The 24,415-nt window shown below is 46.1% G+C and overlaps 1 protein-coding gene across 1 annotated transcript in view; it reads left to right on the forward strand.

Annotated features, from left to right (window-relative positions):
• Positions 1-24,415, forward strand: part of TSNAXIP1 (translin associated factor X interacting protein 1) — a 362,126-nt gene that overhangs the window by 306,047 nt on the left and 31,664 nt on the right. The window contains exons 13-14 of the mRNA XM_085637810.1: positions 9,987-10,096; positions 15,243-15,366. Of these exons, the coding sequence (XP_085493936.1) occupies positions 9,987-10,096; positions 15,243-15,366 (234 nt within the window). The remainder of the gene's footprint in view (positions 1-9,986; positions 10,097-15,242; positions 15,367-24,415) is intronic.

Here is a 24,415-nt window from a genome sequence, read left to right on the forward strand (position 1 = left end):
ACACAATGTTGAGTCAAGCCAACATCCAACTCAAAGAAAACGTCGACCAGCAGAGAAAACGTCTTTGACAAGAGTGCAGAAAATAGAAATTTTATTCTAAAGTACAGTCGTTTTTTAGGGTTCCTAAAAAGGTTTAGTGTAAGTTCCTATCAGTCATGATGACGGCAACATTGACATTCTATTTTAAATTCTACTTGCTATTTCATTGTAATTTATCTTACTTGTAATCCTACCGGTATTTTATTATTTTCCTCAATTTATTTTCATTTTTACGAAATGTATATAAAATAAACCTGACGGAGGTATATTTTTGTGTGTACATCACAAACCTGCACTCTTGTTTTGGTCTTTTAATTGTCAGTTCTTCATGACTCCACTCATACGTTTGCCAAATAATTTAGATTTTACTCAATGCCTGTGGGACAGTTTGTGGTATTTTGAGTTATTTAACATCCTTTTAGGGCAGTTATTCCCAATTTCTTTTGTAAGCCTTTGTGTTTTTTTATAACATATTGGCTTTTCTCATTAGCCACATTTGTTGTACATTTCTCAAACACTCTATGACAAGTCTGTAGTTCTATAGTAGTCTCTGGGCTGGTCGCCCACCCTGCACTGGCTTCTTTCCTTTTGACCGTTATTCCTGAAGATGCCGTTATCTCAGGAAACCAGAGGAACTTCCAGAGAAGTGGGTTGCTTTGCCAAGCCCAAGGAGGATGTAGGATCGAGCGATGAGATGGGTGCCAGTTTTTAGCACCGTGGACCATGGGCAGATAAAGGATGCAGTCCAGTTTCATGTGTGTGTGGACCTTTCAGCTTCAACCGCCTTGTGACACCAGTGGTCCAATGAGGCTCTTTTCCTTTCCTGACCTGGACACAAATCACTCCCAGGAAAGGTATCATATGGCTGGTGGTGTGAGGAAACTGTCGGGGACTAGAAAGAAAAATGGAATTGGGAGGGAAAAGCAAAAACAATACATATGCGGAATCAGAATGTAATTGTGGGGCCTTCGGCTGCAGACCCATGTCCCCATATCAAAGGGGCCTATCTGTATTCATAGTCAACATTAGGGGGGAGGAGCCAAGATGGCGGACGGACAGGACGTCTGAGCTCCCGGCTCCGCAGCCCGTCTGCTGTTTACATGACATCCTGATCTTTAATCCTGCCTACAGCGCGAGCAAATGTAACCACGAATGCGCGGACACTTTCCGCATTCCTCCGATGTCCCCGCCGGCTTTTTTGGTCGAGGATTCATAGAGTTTGCCGACTTTGGACTTTGCCCACGCACTCTGGCCCGACCACCGCCACCGGACACCGCTTATCACGTACGGTGAGACGACCTGGGGCCGGACCGGCGCCTGGGGAAATGTGACCGGCTGTGGAGTGGGCGGCTTGGCGGAGCCTTCTTCGCGACGGAGAGAATTCCTGTATGATTGGGTCCGGGCTGGCGAACCTTCCTTTGTCATGCTACCAGCGGTCAGAGCGGTACCCGTTTTAGAGCGCCCACCACCCGCATTGTTATACAGCCGAGGGCTCTCACATCGTGTGAGCCCCGTATAGCGAGCAGTATCTCTTCTTGCCCTAAAGGCTATTCCTCCGTCCAATGGAGTCACCCTCACCTCTCCGATGTGGGCTGACTGCAAAAATGGCGGCGGTGCCGGTCTACCTCGCCGGAAAGACGGAAGCCTCCATATCCCTGACGCAGGCTGCCCTGCCTACTGTCGAGCTGGAGGGTGTCCCGGCGGCGCCTTTGCATACTGCCGACATGCTGAAGCGGGGAGCAGACCTGACCTATGGTGATATCCTTCTAGCCCTGGAAGACTTGAGGGCGACACTGTGGGAAAACACTCGAGAACTGGAGCGGAAGATCGATGTCGCTATGCCATCCAGGGAACTACTGCGGTTGTCTTACCCCCCAATGCCTCTCATTCCCTTCGAGGCGGATACAATGTGGCGACAGGGGGATACTGTGGAACGTCCTCTCCCTGGCTACAGTGTCGAGTGTTCTTTTAATGACAAAGTTGCAGATACAAAGCTCCCTTCCACTTTACAAGCTGAGACTCTGCCTCTGCAAGTGTTGCCACGGCTTCCTCAACATCGCCGGAGTGTGTGCCGCTCTGTGGGGAAAACTGTGTTGGTCACTATCGATGTGGTGATGGTCTATGATTGGGAACTCTCGCTTCCTCTTCCTCTGCGTCTTCTGTGCCGGGAGCGGCCATCTTGCTCCTTTGTTCTGCCTGAGGTACACTCCCAGCGGTGGCCATGCTTGGTGGGGTTTCAGCGTTCTGGCCAGGGCTGATGTTGCCTCCCTTGATGATCCTGCCTGACCGCCTGGCATGACCCGGACTAGAATATTTGTCTATGTATCTGATGTGCCGCATGCGTGTAATTTGCTATCGTTGATTGCGGGGGTGGATCTGTGGGGCCGCTTAGGATCGGGCCGGGGCTGGGCGATTTCCTTTAGTTTGCTGTACGTATTGGCGGGCGGGGACTAGGATGGGACTGCTAATTATCTGATTTATTCGCACATTTGGAATGGAGTCTCCCCACCTGCTGCTTTGCTTGCTACTTCAGTTGTGCTGATATATTCAGGGTGGGGGATGCTTATGGGGCTGGTGGTGACCGGGAGTATGTAAAATTTCCTCCTCCTGTCTTCTCTGGGAGTCGGAGACTGGGATGTTCTTTCCCACTCTCCGGGCTCTCTTTCCCACTTGGGGTTCTTTTGGGGCGACAGGCATGCCTATTGGGGGGGGGTGGGCCGTGGCCTTCCGCTGGTATGCAGGGTGGGGGGATGGGATGTGTTCTATGTCTTTTCTTTGTCTCTATGGCCCTCTTTCTCATTCTTTCTCTCTTCTTCTTCGGTTTCTTTCTCTTTTATGTTTTTTTGTTTCTTCGGGGTCGGGGTTCAGTGTTAGTAGGGAGTTTATTGTGCTCTATCATTCTGTGGTATAGCGTTTGCTCTTAGTTCCTGGATGGTGGCCACCTGTTTCCTTACAAATGCCTTCCTATATAACGCTTCCTTCTGGGCGCTCCGTGAACGGTGATGTCTCTCCTGGTCAGGGATCAGCTTCGACTCTTTTCGTAGTTCACTACATTGTACTCGACAAAATCATAAAATTAAACCTTTTCTTATCCTGACATTATTGTTCTATGTTCTACACGGTACTTTTCACTCAGAGATTGCTTTAACGGCGCTCTGCCCAATTGGTTTTTTATTTTTTTTTATTTTTCTTTTATCCTTTTCTGATATGTCATAGCGGCCGGCCCCGAGGGGTTGTAGGCAGACGCTGTGTATTGTGCATTTACCAAAATAAAGGTTTTATTAAAAAAAAAAAAAAAAAAAAAAAAAAAAAAACATTAGGGAGTTCTCTAACTTAGAGGCACTTGGTGTTGGAGGCTATATTCTTCAGGACTTGGTTGACACTGAGACCTTCTGAGTTGTCATCAAGCTACTCTCTCTTGGATCAGAGAAGTCAAGAACTCTGAATGGTATAATCATGTATCCTGCATTTTGCTTTGACGGGTTTTCCATCATCATTGAGAAAGACTCAGAATTAGCCATCAGATGCAGATTAAACACATCATGCGATAGTGGTGTGTGCTCCTTGAACAAGGGCCTTGCCAAATTAAGTCACAAGGCAATCAATCCTAAACCTATCCTTGTTACTTCCTATTCCCTAAATCTGGTCACTCATGATTGGTGGTAAATCTAATCAGAAACTAGTCCCGCCAGTCCAGGAAGACAGCATGGCCCAAAGCTCCAGGCTGCCTCCTGTCTTCAGTCACACTGGAGGGGTTGGATGAGAGTCATCCACCTTGTGCATGCAGATACAGTTCACATATTCCAACTTTCAGTGCTTTCTCTGGTTTGCGTTTTCTCAAGAGAGGCAGAGTTATCATCCCAAGTCTGCCTAAGCCAATAGACAAAGCCCTCACCTTCCAAACGGTAAGTTCAGTCTTAGATGTTGGCACCAGCATCCTCGCCTTCTACTGGGGAGGTCTTAGGGATACCAGCAGACAGTGATAAAAGTTGGCTTTTTCACGCACTTCCAAGTTCTGCCAAAGAATCTTCACACAGACTTGTGCCAAACCAAGGACAACTGGTCCACTTCGCAAGATGATTCCTCAGAGATGTCCTTTTGTGTTCCTGAGAGCTACCAGAAGACCAGCTCACTCTGATCCTCTTTTAGAAATACGCACAGAGTCCTCCTGAAGCGTGAGCCGGGAGTAGACACGAGTGGTGAAGGTACGAATGCGATTGCCTCTGTTTTTAATTGTTTTAATACCTTTGTGGAAACTTTTAACTAACTGTAAAACGGCGATTCTGTGACGTTTTTACCCACCAACTGCTAAATACCACATAGGATTGTTACCTTTCCCTCCCGGGCCCCGCTGCTGGAACACGGAGGCGCCATCTTGAGAGTAGTTCAGGTCAGCGGGCTAGTGGTTCTGCTCACTGACTGTACAAATATTGTGGCTGACGTGAGTCCGCTAGCACAGAGTCCTTCTGAGGCGTGAGCCGGGTGTAGACACGAGTGGTGAAGGTACGAATGCGATTGCCTCTGTTTTTATACCTTTGTGGAAACTTTTAACTAACTGTAAAACGGCGATTCTGTGACATTTTCACCCACCAACTGCTAAATACCACATAGGATTGTTACCTTTCTCTCTCGGGCCCCACTGCTGAAACGCGGAGGCGCCATCTTGAGAGTAGTTCAGGTCAGCGGGCTAGTGGTTCTGCCCACTGACTGTACAAATATTGTGGCTGGCGCGCTAGCACAGAGTCCTCCTGAGGCGTGAGCCAGGAGTAGACACGAGTGGTGAAGGTACGAATGCGATTGCCTCTGTTTTTTAATTGTTTTTATACCTTTGTGGAAACTTTTAACTAGCTGTAAAACGGCGATTCTGTGAGATTTTTACCCACCAACTGCTAAATACCACATAGGATTGTTACCTTTCTCTCCCGGGCCCCGCTGCTGACACGCGGAGACGCCATCTTGAGAGTAGTTCAGGTCAGCGAGCTAGTGGTTCTGCCCACTGACTGTACAAATTATGAGGCTGACGCGAGCGTGCAGCGGACGCGCGCAGCGGGCGTGCCTAAGGCAAGCCCGTCTGCGCCCATCCGCGCTCGGCCCGCGCTCAGCGCCAGTCCCCCTGCTCATTTGCGTTCAGGTAAAACAAATATTACAACCTATTCTAGTGGGACACTACACAATCTCAATTGGAATCCCAAAAAACACTCCGGTTGCATAGGTTTGCAGCCCGGGACCTGTATTCCATGGTCTCAGTTGCTTTGCCAGGGGTGCGGAATCAAGCTACCGGACGTAGTATTTGAACTCATTAAATCCAAACCCAGTCTGAGCAGCCACGATAAAAATATGTTGCCTATCCAAGATTGGAAATGTGTAATTATCAACTCTCGCTCATCGGTAAAACACAGCCTCGAATGCGAAGCTTTAATTCTGGATGAGGGAATAAGTATTGCGTTCATAACCGAAGCTTGGACGGGCGAGGCCTCTGGCCCTGATCTGGTGAAAGCTGACTATCTGTTTTGCACTAAATAGACCCAATAGGAAAGGAGGAGGCCTTGTGGTTATCTACCACAAATCCATCAGGGCATCTTTTAACTCTCTGATTAATCCCGGATTTGAAGCGCTCAATTTTGTTTTTATCTTTCGCACCACTTTACCTTCAGAGGCACTCTATTATACAGAGCACCTGGACCTAGAAACCAATTTCTCAGGCAAGCGGATAGCATAATTGAAACTATGTTAAGTGCTAATACTTACACTATACTCGGAGATGTCAATTTCCACTTAGAATCACTATCTGATCCTGACTCTTCAAATCTACTAGATATGATGAATAATGCTGGTCTAAAACAGGTGGTGACCGGACCCACACACAAAGCCGGACACACACTAGACGGCATTTTCTCTAACGAAACATATCTTAGTTTTACCAGCACAATTCCAGTCATCTGGTCAGACCATATGGCAGTACTTTTTGAAATCGTATCGCCCAGTCGTCACTCATGGAAACCTGGGAAGAAGCCCTGGTCAGTAGAGCATGGAATAAAATTAATGCGGAGGAACTGCAAGAGACACTTTTTGCAACTGTCCCCTCCCTCCCTACAAACCTGGATGAGGCGACACTAGTTTATACTAAATGGCTAGAAGTTGCTGGAGACAAGCTTGCCCCAAAAAAAATCCTCTACACCAAAAGGGCAAGACCATCTTCCTCATGGTACTCCCAAGAGCTCAGAGACCTTAAACTGAGTTGCAAACACCTTGAAAGAATCTGGAGGAAGAACTACAATGAGAATGATAGAAAGAACTAAAAACTTAGTATAACTCAGTATAAACAGTTACTATTCACAACAAAACAAGAGTTCTTTTCCAAACGAATAAATCTTGCAAAAAATGTGCCCAAAGAATTATTCCAAACAGTCACATCGCTAGCACTTCCTACCACCCCTACTATTTCCGCCAGTCAGGAACTATGCGATAACATTGCACAATTTTTCCTGGGCAAATTAGAGTCTATCTTCTCCACCTTCGCCAAGACCACAGACAATTCTATCTCCATCCAGATTGACAACAAACAACTGGAAACAAACAACAGGGAATCTTTTGACAACTTCTCCCAAGTTACAACTTCAGAAATCTTAAACCTTAGCATGACAACAAAGTCTGGTTTACCTAATGACCCCTGCCCCATCTCTCTGTTGAAATTAGCCCCTGAACCAGTAGCCGCGGCTCTGACTTTTCTCATTAACTCTATGTTCTCTCAGGGATATTTTCCCATAAATTGGAAAAGCGCTTCTATACTGCCCCTACTTAAGAAACCCTCGCTGGATCCCAAAGACCCAAACAACTTTAGACCCATATCAAGGCTTCCTCTTCCAGCGAAAGTAGCTGAAAAAATCAGGAACATACAATTGAGCCCGTTCCTGCATGATTCACAGGTACTCGATCCATCGCAACATGATTTCAGAGCTGGTCACAGCACCGAATCAGCCCTCATTAAATCAACAAAGGAGATCAGAACCATAATCTATCAAGGAGGCAAAGCAGTGATGATCATGCTGGATCTCTCAGCGGCCTTCGATACGGTCCATCACTCACTATTGATGGACCGTATGAAGGAGTTTGGAGTTCAGGGTACCGCCTGGAAACTGCTGGAATCCTTTCTCTCTAACAGAACCCAAACTGTCGCCATGGGTGAATGTATGTAGTGTGCAAAATCCCTTGGAAAGGTCCTGCACTTCGTAATAAATATATTGAAAAAGACGCAAAGTGTGGATTGTGTCAACAATTGCTTGGCATGTACCTCATGGGTGAAGTGTCGCCACACATGCACACCGTGGTGCTTTACTAATGCGAAACTCATTAATAAAAGAGGTGCTTACAGAATAACCAACGTGATCGGGAGTGCATGTGAATCCGAATCCCGGCTTCTCTTTCATTTTCTAGACTATTTGACTCACTCTCCTGCGTCTTCACTATCCCCCAAACACTGGGAGGCAATTTAGTTTGCCAAGGGGGCGGGTGCAGGGGGGCTTCGGGGGTACGTGAAAATGTATTCATTGCCTAGTTGTCAAAGGATCCCGATGCTAATAGTTAGAAGTGTGCAGATTTCATTAAGATATTAAGAGTGCTTTACTCACATTTATGAGAAAATCAACATTAACTAAACAAAATGCCAGAATGCGTGTCAGTTTTCACAGTGTTTTAGACAGTACGGGTTGCTTAGTTTCACTGCATTATTTTTGTATTTACTCTTTTACACAGCATCCAAAGTAGGCTACCTAACCCCAAAGCCCTGAGTTGTTAAATGACCCATAGAAGGGAGTCTTTTACAGTTGAGCAAATGTGTCCAAATGTAGTTTTGGTAGTGCCATGGAATGATCAGCCAATGTGGTACTCGATGAGCAGGTATTTAACTACACGTTCAAAAAGTACGGCATTGTGGTTGTTGTTTGTTTGTACACAACCACCTCTCCGAATGTCTTTATTAACACAGAGCTTCATCTAAGAGAGGCGACTAAAGCACAGAACAAAATGTATTCATTTATCCTGAGTGTGAAGGCACCCGGAAGGCCTAGGTGGCCGCCCGGAGAGGCTAGAGATCCCAGCGCTTCTACAGACTCTGCCGTGCTCCTATGCACCAGCAGGGCACAGCTGAGAATCTGCTGCTTCTGCTAAGAATAGGTGAGGGGGATGATGTTGGGGCATGCGGGAGTTGCCGGCAGATTTCCAGGTTACTGAAAGTGATGATTCTGAAGTGAGGCAATGGAGACTGATTTTGTCTGTTTGTCTGCACCAGTCTATTTCTCTACCATCTACCGGGCTCACTGTCGTGTATCCATTCATCTCTCTTTGTTAGAGGTGCGTGAGCCAATATATTAAATAACAGGTAGAGCCAGCTGGAGACAAACCAAGCGTATACAAGCCAGTGGGCGAGCCGGGAAAATGTTAATCAAACAGTAAACATGATGTAAATGTGCAATAATGTCTCTTCAGAATTCAAAAAAGTGCATTTCTTTAGCGCGTCACCCAAGTACACAAGATTATAGCACTGAATTGAGAGGAAGTTATTAAAAGTGCTCGTTTTAAGCATGAGTTAAAACAATGCCGCTCCTCCCGCCTGACAACAATGCCATTTGAGAACTAAGAGGCGTCAGTTGCCATGCATACCCCGAATGTTGCCTAGAGTCTTATTATATTTAGAGTAACATTAAAATCTAGTTCATTAAACACAAGACGTTTTTGTACAGCACACATCTTGAACTCGCATATTTCAAGGTGGCAATAATAAAGATGAAAACGGAAGTTCCGGCAGGCAAGAATACACGAACGGGAGAGGGGGGATGGGGGAGGGTGAGAAGTTACAGTCTGAGGAAGTGGGCGGTGGGGTGGGGAAACAGGGAAGAAAATAGTGTTAGGAGTAAAGGGGCCAATAGCCGTAGAAGGATACAAATGATGAATGAGGAGGGACTAACAAGCCTCAAACCAATCGGAAGGCAGCATTTAAGACAAAAGCCAATGGGCAGAGAGTGGGCGGAGCTTCCACACTACAGAATAAACAGCATGTCTCGCAAAGTGATGGCAGCACATTCACGCTGCAACGCTAGGCGAGACCTAAAAGATAATAGTGTCAGGAGTAAATGGGGCCAATAGCCGTGGAAGGATACAAATGATGAGTGAGGAGGGACTAACAAGCCTCAAACCAATCGGAAGGCAGCTTTTAAGACAAAAGCCAATGGGCAGAATGGGAGGAGCTTCCACGAAGCTTCCACACTACAGTATATACTGCATGCCTCGCAAAGCGATGGCAGCGCATTTGCGCTGCAACGCTAGGCGAGACCTAAAAATGAGGGAGCTTGCGCAACTGAGAAACTTAATAAAATGCATTTACATACAAGTACTCCTAGTCCTATCCTATGATAAGTCTTTTCATCGCTTTTCACGTTCTAAGGAAAACACCTGTAACGAGAACCCAGTTCATCAGAACACTAACAATATTCTAGCCTCAAAAGCTGAGAGGAACTATGCAAATAAGTGTGGATTTTCTCACAAGGGTAAAATAACCATCCTCTCTCCTTATGAAATTCTGAAGATGGGCCTTTCCTTGGGGTTTTGTGCTCTCCACATAACAGACTACTCAGACACTAAAATCCCCTGGCACCAGCAGGCCTAAGGGCTCATATAGTTGCTACAAGGCGACCTGTATCCATAGTCATTAATGGGATGTCGCTGCAAAAATATGCTGTATGTTGTATGCTGGATGCTTGGACCTGCACCATCACCATCCTGACAGCTCGATGTGTAAATTGGCTTGCTTATTCTCAGATACATAATTGCAGAGATTTCTAGTGGATACCTGATTTGGCCTTGTTAACTTAACTCACCTGTTGTGTTTTTAGTACCCTCATTGTGGTGAGTACCTTGTGTACTTTAAGACAATATTAACGTTTGTCTCATAGGTGGATGAAGATGTGTACCATGGACTAGTCTCGATCCCTGCATTGCTTCTGCAGTTGTTGACAGAAGCCGACCCTGAACAGCTAGGGACAGTGACCAGACAGCAATTAAGGTAAAAGCCAAGAACTCCTATTTCTTTTTCTGTTTTTCAACTTTTTTTCCAAATTTAAAAGCGAAATAGTACTTTAATAATGTGAAATTGAAGGACAATTGTCTATAAGCAACATTATTTAGATTATTATCGGTCACCAAGTAAGTTTGTTTGAGGTCTGGCCACAGACATCTTTGTGGGAAGACCTGCATCAAGAAAACACAGATCATATGGTATACAGCAACTAGCTTTGGGTCAGCTTTCTTCAGCCATTAGCTTGTTTGGACGAGCCGCAGTCAATCCCATAGTACTTCCCAAATATATACCCTTTTAGAATTTATATTTTTTTTAATTGATGATGGGTACAGAAAGTGATCTCTGAGACTGTGGGACGATCTCTTGTAACAAGTCGTAGAATAACAAGCATTGGAAAAGCCTATGGGTCGCACTTCCAAATGAAAGTAAATTACACCCTGCTATTGAAAACCTGTGCATCGATGGTTGTGTTGCATCAAACAAGCCACAGAGAATGGGCACTGCTTATGCAGGCGAGCGAGCTTGAGACAATGCCTATGAGTATTTTATGGAGAGTGTGTGTGTGTGTGTACGGATGTGCTCTTACTGTGTGATAGTGTCAGATGTTGTGTATTGAAATGTATGTGTATGGGGGGTTTGAGAATTGGATAAGCAGTGAATCAAGTTTTGAGATCGAAAGTTTTACAATGAAAATCTTATCTGAACTTCAATGTTGGTATACAGGCTAGTACTAATACTTCCATATCTAGAACCTGTTGGAAATTGTGGAAATTAAAGAATTCACTTTGGGAGAGCATTAACTGGAAGAAACAAGCAAAAAAGGAAAATCCGTCAGCTTATCTGCTTCGGCTCACTGAATTGTCTAGAATCAGACAGCACTCCAGAATAGCCTAGGGGGTAAGGCACCTGATGCTGAGATCTATATGCATCCAGCAGGTCTTAGGGCACGATATTGCAAGATACATCTGGAGGCCAATAAGTTAGCTACAGAGGTCTGTGCACAATCCCTCATTATTGGTCTGAACTGTAGGAAGCTGGCTCTGTATATACTATACCAAAGCGAGGTATAGTATGCTTAGAGTCCAGTGGATCCACAGAGGTATAGTAGAGGCTAAAGTAGATAATAGCAACAGCTCTAATCGTAGTAGTGTGGTCGAGAAGATAGGCTTATCAGAGGGCGGTGTTAAGCATTTATTGTACACACTCAGGCAAGAAATGTTATCACACACGCAAAGACTGAATCCAGACCAATTGGTAAGTATAAAACAAAATTATACTTTGTATTTTATTTAAGAGCAAAGGCTACTTAATGCAGGCAAGTTGTAATACTATCAAATCTTTTCAGGTAGAATGGTTTGTAGAGTTTCATGCAATACATTTTAGTCGGAAAGAAGTTACTTGATATTCAGAATATACAGTGAGTGCGATACAGAGAGAACGCGATGCAATACTGTGGGGAAAAAGACAGTTGATAGACTTACAAATAAGTACTCGGGTTATAGTTCCAGTCTTCAGATGGTCTCGGGCCAACATTGTGGGAAATGTCAGTCATGGGGAACTGGGGCACCCAGAGGTGCGGGTTTTAGTATCTAAGCTGTGGCGGTCGATGCCAGCAATGAGATTTACCCTCGTGGTCCACGGAGAGTAATGTAGTAGGTTGGTTTTCAACAGTCCGCTAACACGGTTAGCTTGGTCGTTGGTCGCTGGCTGCTGTAGTTCGGTTGGAGGAATACCTCCACCGTCGGACCACTGTGGGTAGGTCGCTGTAAGGCAGTAGGCCGACAGGGCAACAGCTGGGGTTGTGGGGCTGAGACGATACCTTGAGGTCGTGGAGGCTGTCTGGCTGGGGTGCTTTTTTTGTCAGGGCAGAGTCACATCGACACAAGTGTCGGTCCTCTACCACAGCAATCAGGGCGTTCTTTTGTAGCAGTGAGTCACGTCTACACCAGTGTCGATCCTCACTGTGGTTGTTCTGGTACCAGTGGACGCCGGGGACTAGAGCCTGTAGCCTGGAGGGAGATTCTTGGTGCATTTGGTGAAGGTTGCAGGGCCTCTGGGGTTTCCTGGAGGTCAGGCAGGGTTTCTGGAAGAACAGCAGGTCCAGTAATCAAGCCAGATGCAGGTGATGGGGTTCTTGCCAAGTTTAGTCTGCCGTGGTTGAGTTCCTGGTCCCGCAACGGTCCTGGTCCGTCTTCTTCATAGGTTTGTCGATCCTGACGAGGGAAGGTTCAGGGGTGCCCTTAAATACTAGATTTAGGGGCTTTACAGGGGTGTGCAGGTCAGGAGCAATGGGTCCCTTTATTGGGGTGTCTACACCCCCTTTTATGCCATCCTCCAGTGGGAGGGGGGCATAATCCTCCTCCTAATTGGCCGAGTCCCCTCATCATCAAGATGGAGGGGACTGAGATGTGTGCTTTACCGCGCCTCCCCTAACGGAGTGGTGGGGTTCCCAAAGGTGGCCTTACCTCTCTTCCTGGCTAGGTTTTCCCACTGGTTCTCGCACCTAAATGGGGGTCAGAACTGGTGGGAGCCAGTTGCTAATAGCAGTAAAAGGTTGGGGGTAGCTAACAAAGGCAGCAGGCCTTTGAAGCTCTCTCTCTTCAAGGAACCTGTCCATCCTGGGGGAGGAGGCATGACCATGCCCAGGATGTGCTTTGTTTCCAGACTCAGAGTGGAGGGCTCTTTACCCAGGGGTCCAGAAACATGTCTGGTGGTGGCAGATGGCTGGTAGTAAGTCAGGAACCACACCAGGGCTGATTGTGTTTCAGGAAACATCTCTAAGATGCCCTCTGAGTGCATTTTACATTAAATCCGACACTGACATCAGTGTGGGTTTAAAGTACTGAAAAGTTTGATACCAAACTTCTCAGTCTTCAGTAAAGCCATCATGGTGCTGGGGAGTTTGTGATGACAAACTCCTAGCCCATGTACGTGAAATGGCTTCACCGCACTTACAATGTCTGGGAATGGCACAGGCACTGTACGGGCACAGTGCTTGTGCCACTGTGCCCTCAACGGTGGTATAGTGCACCCTGTTAGAGGGGTGACTTGTCTGTGTCACAGGCAGTGTTTGTTAGGCATAGCACCCAGGGACAGGTGCCATGTCGACTTTTAGGGTTTGGGGTCCCACTCTGACACAGAGGCTGCAGCGGCAGGGTGTATGGGTCAGGTGAGTAGTCCCTGGGGGTGGCATAATACATGCGTCAGCCCTCAGAGGCTCTCTCCGGTCACAATGCCCTTTGGTACCAGTGGTACCGTTTACAAGGGACTTACAGGTGGGCCAGAGGTTGTGCCTATTGGCAATGCAAAGGTACATTTTTTGGAAAGAGCACAAGTGCTGGGGCCTGGTTAGCAGGATCCCAGAACACACTTCAGTCAGGTTGGCATCAGTTTAAGGCAAAAAGTTAGGAGGAAACATGCAAAAAGGGGCACTTTCCTACATAAACCATCATAAAATATTTCAGAGGATCACCGCGGCTGCTTCATAGGATTGAATGCAATCTTAGATCTGTATTTCATGCACGATTAATCAATGGATCAGTCCCCTGCTTTTGAGCCATGCAGACAGCGGCATACCGCCTTCAAGGCACACGTTTGAACTCTTGCAAACTTCACCCTAATTCCGGACCTTTCAAAGTCTGACAAAATCATTCTTGCTGGGTACCTAGCATCACCTACCTAACATCTGCCAACAGGTACCACAAAAACTTCAGTATGCTTTGTGTGTTCACAAATGATCACCATTATATCAAGTTTAAAAAATCAAGCCCTGTGAACCAGCTGCTCCACACTTAATATTAAGTCCCTAATCCACATGCTTTGGTCTGGGACAGTTTGGACGAACCATTTGGGTCGAACAGAGACTGACAGCAGAACCGGAATCTTGTCAATTCTCGCTCTTTGTCAGCATTGATGCCGTTAACCCAACAACATTTGCATCCAGGTCTAACAATCCGCTCATCCCAACACTGATGTCATTTTAGAAAGTGCTATGATTCGTCTGTTTTTCTGCAGCTTGGACACAGCTCTCAGTTGTGGTATTGTTATTTCTTTGAATACTCTTACTTTTGTATTAAGACAAGGAACAACAGAACAAATCTGTAATATCTATAGGTGCCTAATGTTTAATTTGTGCAGGTCATTGCTGGTGGTAGATACTGCTAATAATTTGTAGCGACCAAGACGTTGTCTTCATCATCAGATTTCATCTACAGCAAGAGAGAGAAAGGGGGAAAATGGGAGAAAGAAGGAGGAAGACAAAGATGGGAAAACAGTGGCAAAGAGAGAAAGTAGGGAAGAAAAAACCTGCAAGAGTAAGATAAAAAGACAGGAAGAGTAAGGTGGTGGAAGAAAGAGGGTTGAGGTGCAGTGGCGGCTCCTCCGCTAAGGTGAAGATGCGTTGCCCCATTGAACAAAAGGAAGAATAAAATGATAATAACCTATTCTTATTATCATTTTAGTTTTCCAATTGCAGTCAGTGGCTCTCGGGTGGGGATGGCCAGAGCAGGGAGAGTAGTGGTTTGCACTCCTTAAGTGCGCATGACTGCTTGCCAGGCCCCTCTGGCCGGCCAAACAGTCCTGCACACTTTGCATCGTCCCCACTAGGCTTGCTTTACACAGCCTGGTCATGAACATGCAAAGCCTCACAGTCCTTGTCTGAGCGCCGAACCACACAGCTCAGACCAATCACAACGCTGCATTGCAGCATTGTGATTGCCTTAGGGGACATTGGGAGCCCGGGTGCTTCCTGCTGCCGGCCGGGACTGCAGGATGAAGAGAGATGACGAGGAAGAAGGAGAGGTGGCGGCCGGCCAGCTGTTAAAGGTAAGTCCCCAGAACCCACCGGCCCACCACCCAGGTCCGGTAGCAACCACTACTGTTGACGTGGCATCCAAAGAAGGGAGCATAGGATTTGACAACCCATTCGGAAGTGCAGTGGTGGGGGTCCTAAGAATTTTCGACACCATGACTTGTGTTTTGATTTGTTCTTTACAAATTAAGCACTGCCTTTCAGTAAGTACTATTTTGAAATAGAGAACAATCACGAATATAAAAGCGAAAAAGGTGGGAGCTCAGAAAGACACCGCCCATTCGAAGGCAGAAAACTTCTAACAATTCTTTTCTCCTGCAGCGATGCGTTAAAGGACGCTTTCCCCTTAAAAACAAAAGAACAGATACAAGAACTGATTGACACAGCAGAGGTCCAGCTAAAGACAACTGAAGACAGTATCGCCTATCAAGCCCTCATCCCTGAGGTGAGTGTCCCTCTTGGTAAATACTTAATTGTCACACTCTCCCAAGCTCTAATGTTGATTGCTTATTCTGGCCTATGATCTTCGCTCTCACCCTGGTAGTTTAGGTGAATCGTAAACACATCCCTAAATGTTCGAACAAACAGTATGCAGAGAAAAGCTCAGGATCAGTGCTAAAAGAGGTGAATGCCTACCTCCCTTTTGTGGAACAAGGGAAAATATATGGCCACATGTACAAATTTTAGAGACTGTGATTTCCTAATTGCGTTTCTTTGCGAATCACAATTAGGAAATCCCAATTCCTAATGTATAAAATCCATTGAGTTTCATTTAGTGATTCCTAATTGGGCCACAGTGGACCTACGTCATGAATAAAAATAAGATAGGTTGCGATTTGCGACCCATTACGAACCGTGGCCATCTCAGGGATGGTGGCCTGCTGGGCTCAGCAGACCATTATTTCTGTGATTGATTTTTATTAGAGCAGACTGGTTTTTTTTTTAATGCAGCCAAGTTTCCATAAATGAAAACGGAATACGTTTAAGAAGAAAAAATGAAACTTTTAAGTTTCATTTAGGAGTAGGCAGCGGTTCCTCTGGCGCACTGCCTGCGCTTAAAAAATATTTGGTTCAACATTCAACAAACGGGAAGGGGTCCCGGGTCCCGTTAGGACCCCTTCCCATGTGCAAATGGTTCCACCACCCTTGAGGGGTTGTTAAAAATGTAATGTTCTGCAACTGTAATTTGGTTGCAAAACATTCATACATACCACTGCAATTCGGTATTAGGAAGGGACGTCCTAAACACGCCCCTTCCAAATACTGAATCGCTAAACACAAATTGGTAGCATGTTACCAAATCGCAATTTGTGCTCTGTACATATGTAACATTGTTTTTGTGTCCGGAAACAGCCAACAGACCGCAAAAATGCTTTTGTACATAAGACCTTAGTCTTTAATGGAAAATACATTTCTAGTTTCAGGCGGAAGCAATCCTCCGCCTCTGATCTTCATCTTCCCTTAAAGAGTGTAAGGTTCATTTCAGTTAGTATAATCACATCCTTTTCGCTCTCCGTTTCCATACTAAAACAATACTACTAGCCGCAATTCTAGTGCTTTAGCTATTTGCTATCAGGTCTGTTTCCCTCTGTAGATTGTTTATTTTTAGAAAATCCTACCCACAGGTGGGTCTCAGAAAAACTTATGCAAATAATTATAGGGCCAGATGGAGCCACTTATGTCTCAAGGAGACTCACTATTGCTACAGAACATGAAATGAGCATGTCCGTGTACTAGTACATTAATGGTGCCACCTATCACAAACGCTTCATTACCTTTTTTTGCTTCCAGGCAACATGGAGCGACAATTTTCTGGAAGTAGTCTCCAACAGTTATGGGGCTTGAATTAGTTTGCAATATTTTAAAGTCTGACCTTGGTAGGGGCGATTAATTTTTTTAAACTATACTATTCCTAAAAATGAAAAAAGAAAATATCCCACCATCTAAACATGACTGCCACGTGCTTGCAACAATATAAATAAATTAAAAAAACATTCAGTGATGTGGCTGTGCAGTAACCCAAAGTGAAGGAGGTCAGTGGGAAAAGAGGGATGAGAAACTTTGAAACAGCAAATCCTACTCCGAAAAGCCGAGGTGTAGAAGGACAGTGATAAAAACTTACGTAGAAGGTTTTGCGGATGCTTCAAATAAGGGCAGTTGAAGAGGTATGACAGAGAAAAGAAGGTAGGATTTTAATTTAGATTCTTTTTCATTCCTCAGGAATGGGCAAGTTACGAGACAACATACATCTCAGAGCATGTAAAGATATATGAACAGGGAACATTTAGATTGTGTATCTGACACAGATTGTAGCAGCACTGCAACAGGGACACTGATTGGTTTCCCTGAAGGAGCAAGACACATTTTCTTACTCTAGATCTTTGAGTACTCAGAAAGTCCTGTTGGATCTTGGGAATCCTTCAGAAATAAATTCCTAAGTGGGTCTAAGGCATTGTTGGTTCTCAATACTTTCTTAGATTTTCACTAAGAGGCTGGCAATGGTTTTGCACCACTGAATATGCATGAAGTGCAGGCTGTTTTCTCCTGGACGGCCGCCCTTAAAAGTTATCTCCAAGGAGTTTGTATCGCTTCTGCTTCAACAATCAATGGGTTAGATGTACAACATGGACATTTTGCCAGCCATATCCAAAATCAAAGTCTACTCCACTCCAAAATAAATGATAGGGACGCAGAAAGTGTGTGCTGGACAAGATAATATAATCAATACAGTTGCAAATGCTCAGAAGTCTTCGGGGGCCCTTCATTCTGCTAGTACCTCACACAAAACTACCTCACACAAAACTGCAGATTACATCACTTCCTTGACCTTTAAGAACCCAGTCAGAACAGATTCAGGGGCAGTGGATAGATTTGACAATGGGGCAGAATGTTTGCCTCCCCGGACACTGTTCAGCGGGCACAGTTTCACTCGGTCAGGGCTTCTTGGTGACACACGCATACCTGGGAGTAGCTGTGCACTGTATACATCTTTATAACATAACATAAAAGGTTGGGGAGCGCATTTGGAGGAACAAAACATGAGTGACTTCTGCTCAGACAATGAGCAATGACCCATTTCCTTTTATTAGAGCTGAGGGCGCTTACATTTGGGCAGTCGATTCTTAATCTTGGGTACCAAGCATTCTGAGTTTGGTGTTTGAGGGGAGCAATTATTCTCTAGCACTGGATGATTTTAAGGGACATCAAAAGTCACGCTACTTATTTGGCAGGAGAAAGCAAGGCTCATGCAGATGCTTCCCACAGGCCTCAGGCCTCTTTTGATGCCCTTTCCTTCGAAGATCAGTCAGTGTTGGGGGGTGGTCGCAGTCTGTTGCAATCAAACCTCAGCAGTCGACTTTGCAAGTGTTGTTCCTGACCAGGTGAGGTTTGTTGGCTCTGAGGAAGATGATGAGGATGTTAAGGTGAGTGCAGCAAGAGAAAAGGGAAGGAGATGGTGCATGCCAACCGATGGCTGTGGTTCTGCCAGTGGTGTGCTCACTGCAGGCCTCGCACTTCGTGGGACTCGACTTTTCTTTCGTACCTTTCCCAGGAGGGATTGAAAGTTTCAGTTGTAAAAAGGGTATTGGCTCTGTTTTCCATTCGTATCTGAAAGCTTGAGCAGTCTTTTTTATATTCCTGTGTTATTTTAGTTCCTGGAAGTGTTGGTTTCCTTAAGTGCCACATGCGACAGCTCGGTGGGATATCAGCCGAAACGGCTCATCCATTTGAGCCTGTGTTAAGCATCCATCTCCATAGCGCATAAGGAGTCTGCGACCAAGCAGCCACAGTGACCTTAATATGACCATTTCCAAGTGTTTCAAACAGTAGAAAAAAGTCCTTGCGTCCATCAATGTCCATTCATTAAGACTGACTATTGAGTATTAATATATGTGGTAAGCAACATACCCTACGGATTGTCCTTAGACACGATAGGCCTCAGTTCTCAACACATTTCATTATGGATATCTGTGGCATTTCGCAGATGTTTACATGAATAGGATACAGTCGGTGTCTTGGTGCACTTAAAGGAGATTATTTTCTCCCTTAGAGACTGATGGCCTCCTCCGCCCCTTGCTTATTTTCTGGTTTCATGTCCCCTACATCAATCTCCGCCTTTGTTAAGGACAACTAGTCTTTTTGGTGTCTTTCACCATTTTTTCCATGGAAAGGCGACCCGGCGACCCAGGAACCTTCGTTAGTGCAAGAGATTGAACCTGGAAGGGTATTGGCTTTGTTCAAATGGCTGATATTTGTTTATTACCTTGTAGTCCTATTATAAAGTTTGGAAACCCATAGTCCTCAGGCCAGTCTGTCTGTTGGCAAGACACTGAGCTTCCTCCGCATGCCGACGTGTCGCTGATGTGCTGCATGACCTCTTACTACTTCTGGAGGTGGTGAGAGATTTTGTGTCGGAGTAGGCACCACTCTTTATTAAGACGCTGCTGAAGGGAATCTTTGATAATTGTAGAAAACTATTAGTACTTGTGACAGAATTAGGAACTGTTTTTAAAATTGAATTGCACTATTGTGGAGGGGAACTGTTCTTTTAAAATTGAATTGCACTATTGTGGAGGGGTATCAAAAGTTTTAAATCCTGCCTGGTCTTTATTTTATTCTCTTTCTTACCTGACTTGGGTTAGAAGGCTCCTTTGTATCGACGGCTCTCCGTTCCACCGCAATCGGTTCCTCGATTGATTGATGTGGAGAGAGTCCGTCTTCTAGCTCGTCCACTACGCAGATGGGTAGAGGAGCGGTTAGCTCTCTAGTGAATCAACACAGCCGGGTACAAAAGTCACTCATTCTCGGCCGCGCAGCAGACGCGCGCCGCGGGCGCGCCGCGGGCGCACCGAGGCCGTGCGCGACCGGACGCTGCCGGCTGCCAGGAAATGCCGCCCATTCTTCAGCAGATTCTGCAGATTCTTCCCAGGCCTAGGCTGATTTATTCAGCCGACAGGTTAGTGGAACTTAGGCATTTGGGCCCGTGTGTTGGCGGCCTAATCACATGTCCACTACGGACTGCCGTGCTGACGAGGAGGTGTAAAGGGTGTGGCTGGACTTATAACGACAACTTACATACTCTCCTGGACATTCCCTCTCATACCCCCTTTAAGATTCCTAAGACCTTATGGATTAACCCCACAAGGGGGGTCATTAGAGGCTCAGAAGAAGGGGGCTTTACCTAAACGTTAGATCCATCTCCAAACATGAGGCTGAAATATGGGATCTATTGGATGAAGTTAGACCTGACATCGCCCTCTTTACTGAGACGTGGCTTAACCATGATGCCACCCCCGCACTGGCTATAGCATTCCCATCAGACTACACTGTGGTCCGGTTGGACAGACAGGGCAAACGGGGTGGAGGGCTGGCCATTGCATCGCACCCCCCATTCCATGTTAAGACCCTGGACACCTTCTCCTCCCCATACTTGGAGTTGTTGATATTTAAGGTTATCCGGGCCCAGGCCACTGAATGGACAGGGGCATTAGTGTATCACCCCCCTGAAAGCAATAAAAAAGAATTCTGTTCCGTTTTATTGGAACGGCTTGCCCCTCACACATTTCAGGCTGCTGGGTTTCTGATTGTGGGGGATTTTAATCACCACCTGGAGGCACCAGTCAGCACTGACTCTGCATGCCTGATAGCGGCAAAGGAAACTCTGGATCATTTTCCTAGAATCATGGGGGCCACTCATGTGGCGGGTCATACGCTAGACACCATCTTTACCAACATTCAGGAGGTGGTGGTAGAACCTCCGCGGAGCATAGGCTGGACTGACCATTCTGCTCTTACCTTCTCTTGGGCCCCCACAAAATTCCCTAGCCCCCCTCGCCCGCATCGGGAGTTCCGCAGATCTTGGAAAAAGGTAACATCGGACTCCTTTAGTAAGGTTTTTATCCCTCCTATTTTTAATGATGCGGATGATGGCGACACGGCTTTGGATCGCTTTGAAGCTGCTATAACCAAAACCTTAGATTTCATAGCCCCTCCTAAGAGGGTAAACATCCAGACCAGAGCTGCTCCTGCTCCCTGGTACTCAGACGACCTCAGAAAGGAGAAAGCTATTTGTAGGGCTAAGGAGAGAAGATGGAGACGATCCAGGCTGAAACAGGATGAATTGCTCTATCGAGGCGCTCATAGGGCTTATTTGAACAGCTGTAACTCCGCCAGGAGAATGCATCTGGGTGCTCGCATTATCAATGCAAAAAATTCATCTCAGGAGCTCTTTACTATAGTAAAGGAGTTTACAAATCCTAGAGCTAATAACCCTCTCCCCCCGCCCACCCAGGAACTCTGTGAAGATTTAGGCAGTCACTTTATAAATAAAATTGACAAGATCTATAGTTCTTTTGACCCCGAAGAGGGTTCATATGACAAATCTTCGTTTTTAGAGTTCCCGAGCAAGCAATATTGGGGATTAGAACTAATCCCCAATATAACAAGTGAAGAAGTGTGCTCTCTAATAGCCAGAGTTAAATCCGGGTCACCATCAGACCGAATGCCTCCCGCCGTTATGTCTGTATTGCCCTCAGCTCTTGCCGAGTCTCTTACATCTGTTTGTAATATCTCGCTAAGATCCTCTACTGTTCCGCGCAAGTGGAAGGAGTCACGTATAAAACCCCTTTTGAAGAAGGCGCTGGCCGACCCTAGTAACCTTCAGAATTTTCGACCCATCTCTCTCCAGCCTTGCTGTGCGAAAATCTTGGACCGGCACCTCTACCAATATCTAGAGCAGAATAATATACTGGATGCTTCCCAGTCAGGTTTTCGTGTCTCGCACAGCACTGAGGCTGCATTGTTGGAGGTAACAGACACCATACGGATGTCCCTGGACAGGGACGTCCCGGTGATACTGGTCTTATTGGATTTGTCTGCCGCCTTCGACACCATCTCCCACCAAATACTTTTAGCTCGGTTGCGAGAGATTGGTGTCGGAGGTAGGGCCTTTAAATGGCTCCTGAACTTCCTGGTGGAAAGATCTCAATGTGTCCAGCTTGGCCCTTTTAGCTCCCAGACCACTACTATTGACAAGGGGGTTCCGCAGGGCTCAGTCTTGAGCCCTACCTTGTTTAATCTATACGTGGCCCCCCTTCGGCCACCATCATACGCGAGTCCGGGTTCGAATGCATATCATATGCAGATGATACCCAGATAATAGTCCCCATCGAAGAAAGCCCTGCAGTAACCAGGTCCAAATTTCGTAAATGCATGATCACCATAGCAGAATGGATGAGGAAAAATTTTCTTCAACTTAATTCCTCAAAGACTGAGATTATTCTATATGGGAAGGCAAAGGAGTTATGGACCCCGGATTGGTGGCCATCCGAACTGGGTGATGCCCCTTCCCCCACAGCATGGGCGAAGAATTTGGGCATAAAAATAGATAATAATCTTGCCATGGACGAGCAGGTAAAATCTGTGGCTGGGGCCTGCTTTGGAACCATGCGAATGCTTAGTAAGATTTTCCCCTGGATACCGCTCACGGCCAGACGGACCCTTGTCCAGTCACTTTTGATTAGTCGACTAGACTATGGGAACTCATTGCTGGTCGGGCAGAGGGAGGATCTGGCCACCAAATTACATGTGGTCCAGAACACGGCGGCTCGCCTCATCCTCAATAAACCGGCTCGGACCCCGTCATCACCCCTTCTGCACCAACTCCACTGGCTTTCTATGAAAAAGAGATCCATTTTCAAATTACTATGCCTGGTCCATAGGTCTCTCCATGGGCTGGGTCCCTCCTACTTGGCCAGGAAGCTCAAGTGGTACCATCCTACTCGATTGCTGAGATCAAGCAACAAAAATCTGCTTTGTGTCTCGAGAGTTAGAAAGGTTAGGATGGGAGGGAGAGCTTTTTCCTATCTTGCTCCCACCCACTGGAACTCCCTGCCAGATGAGCTTCGTGCTTGTATGATTCACTGTGGCTTTAAGAAGCTTCTCAAAACTTGGCTATTCTAAACTGTCCGTCTTTTCAATATCGAGTGCCCCTCTCCCATGCGCCGAGAGATCCCCCTGGGGATGATTCGCCTTCGCAATATAAATGAGTAAATAAATAAAAATAATGAGGGTCTACCTGCAATGTCTCAGCCCCCGGAGTTGGTGAGACATTCTGTGTCGACAGCTCGGTAATGAGGGTCTACCTGCAATGTCTCAGCCCCCGGAGGTGGTGAGACATTCTGTGTCGACAGCTCTGTAATGAGGGTCTACCTGCAATGTCTCAGTCCCCGGAGCTGGTGAGACATTCTGTGTCGACAGCTCGGTAATGAGGGTCTACCTGCAATGTCTCAGCCCCCGGAAGTGGTGAGAGATTCTGTGTCGACAGCTCGGTAATGAGGATCTACCTGCAATGTCTCACCCCCGGAGGTGGTGAGAGATTCTGTGTCGACAGCTCGGTAATGAGGGTCTACCTGCAATGTCTCAGCCCCTGGAGGTGGTGAGAGATTCTGTGTCGACAGCTCAGTAATGAGGGTCTACCTGCAATGTCTCAGTCCCTGGAGCTGGTGAGACATTCTGTGTCGACAGCTCGGTAATGAGGGTCTACCTGCAATTTCAGCCCCTCTAAGGCGCTGTCAAAATACTGTTAACTTCTCCCAAACTCACAAAGTCATAAACTCGTCCCTGTTGGAAGACACACAAGAGCTTCCTGCTGCTTTTTAACTCAAATTGTACCTACCTCTATAAGATTCCATTACCTGCTTTACTTCTGCATCCAATGAAGTTAGAGGAAAAACTGCACAGATTGGGTCAGAGTAGGCTCTGGGTTTCTTTGTTTCCAAATCTGATTAACATCAGATGGAAAAACAACTTTATGTAGTAAACTGATGTGTTTCCATTTGATGCAGGCGTATTGAAGCACATACATCATGTATGGTGTCATGCATTAGGGAGTTATAAGAGGCAGCCGAAAGGACTCCAGCTGATTGGGTAATTGGACACGCTATCATGGGCCGAGCGATCACCACTGCATTCTTGAATGGTATACCATTGCAGGAAGTGCGCACGGTGGCTGCTTGGTTTTCACTTTACATATTTTAGAACTTTGCTGCCTGCACTCAAATGCCAGATTCAAGGCTTTCTAGTGGTAAAATCTGTGGTTGAGTATAATTTTGGCTGCCGCAGCCCGTGCAGGTAAGAGCAGGGGGAGGGGGTTTGCAGACTAAGCACAATTATTTATTTATTTTATTTTCCCTTGTGGTAGTCTGTTGAATTACCCCCCTCTTTTTTTGCCTGCTATTTCCCCCTCTCCCTACTTGGATTTTCTTATGCACCCTGAAGTCGCTGGGTGAGGCGGTGCTTTTAATATACCATGGTGTTTAATTGTTGGCCTCTTCAGATGTGTGACTTCCTAGGACATATGCAGCTGTGCAACAGCATCTAAAACATTTTGGCAGCTCAGCTGGAATATTCCTAAGACTTTGAATCTGCACAGGGTACCAACTGACTTCAAATGTTTGCCATTCAAAGGCTGCATTATGCCTATCCCTCTAAACCTT

The sequence above is a fragment of the Triturus cristatus genome, chromosome 12, assembly GCF_964204655.1.
Source record: "Triturus cristatus chromosome 12, aTriCri1.1, whole genome shotgun sequence".
NCBI lineage: Eukaryota > Metazoa > Chordata > Amphibia > Caudata > Salamandridae > Triturus > Triturus cristatus.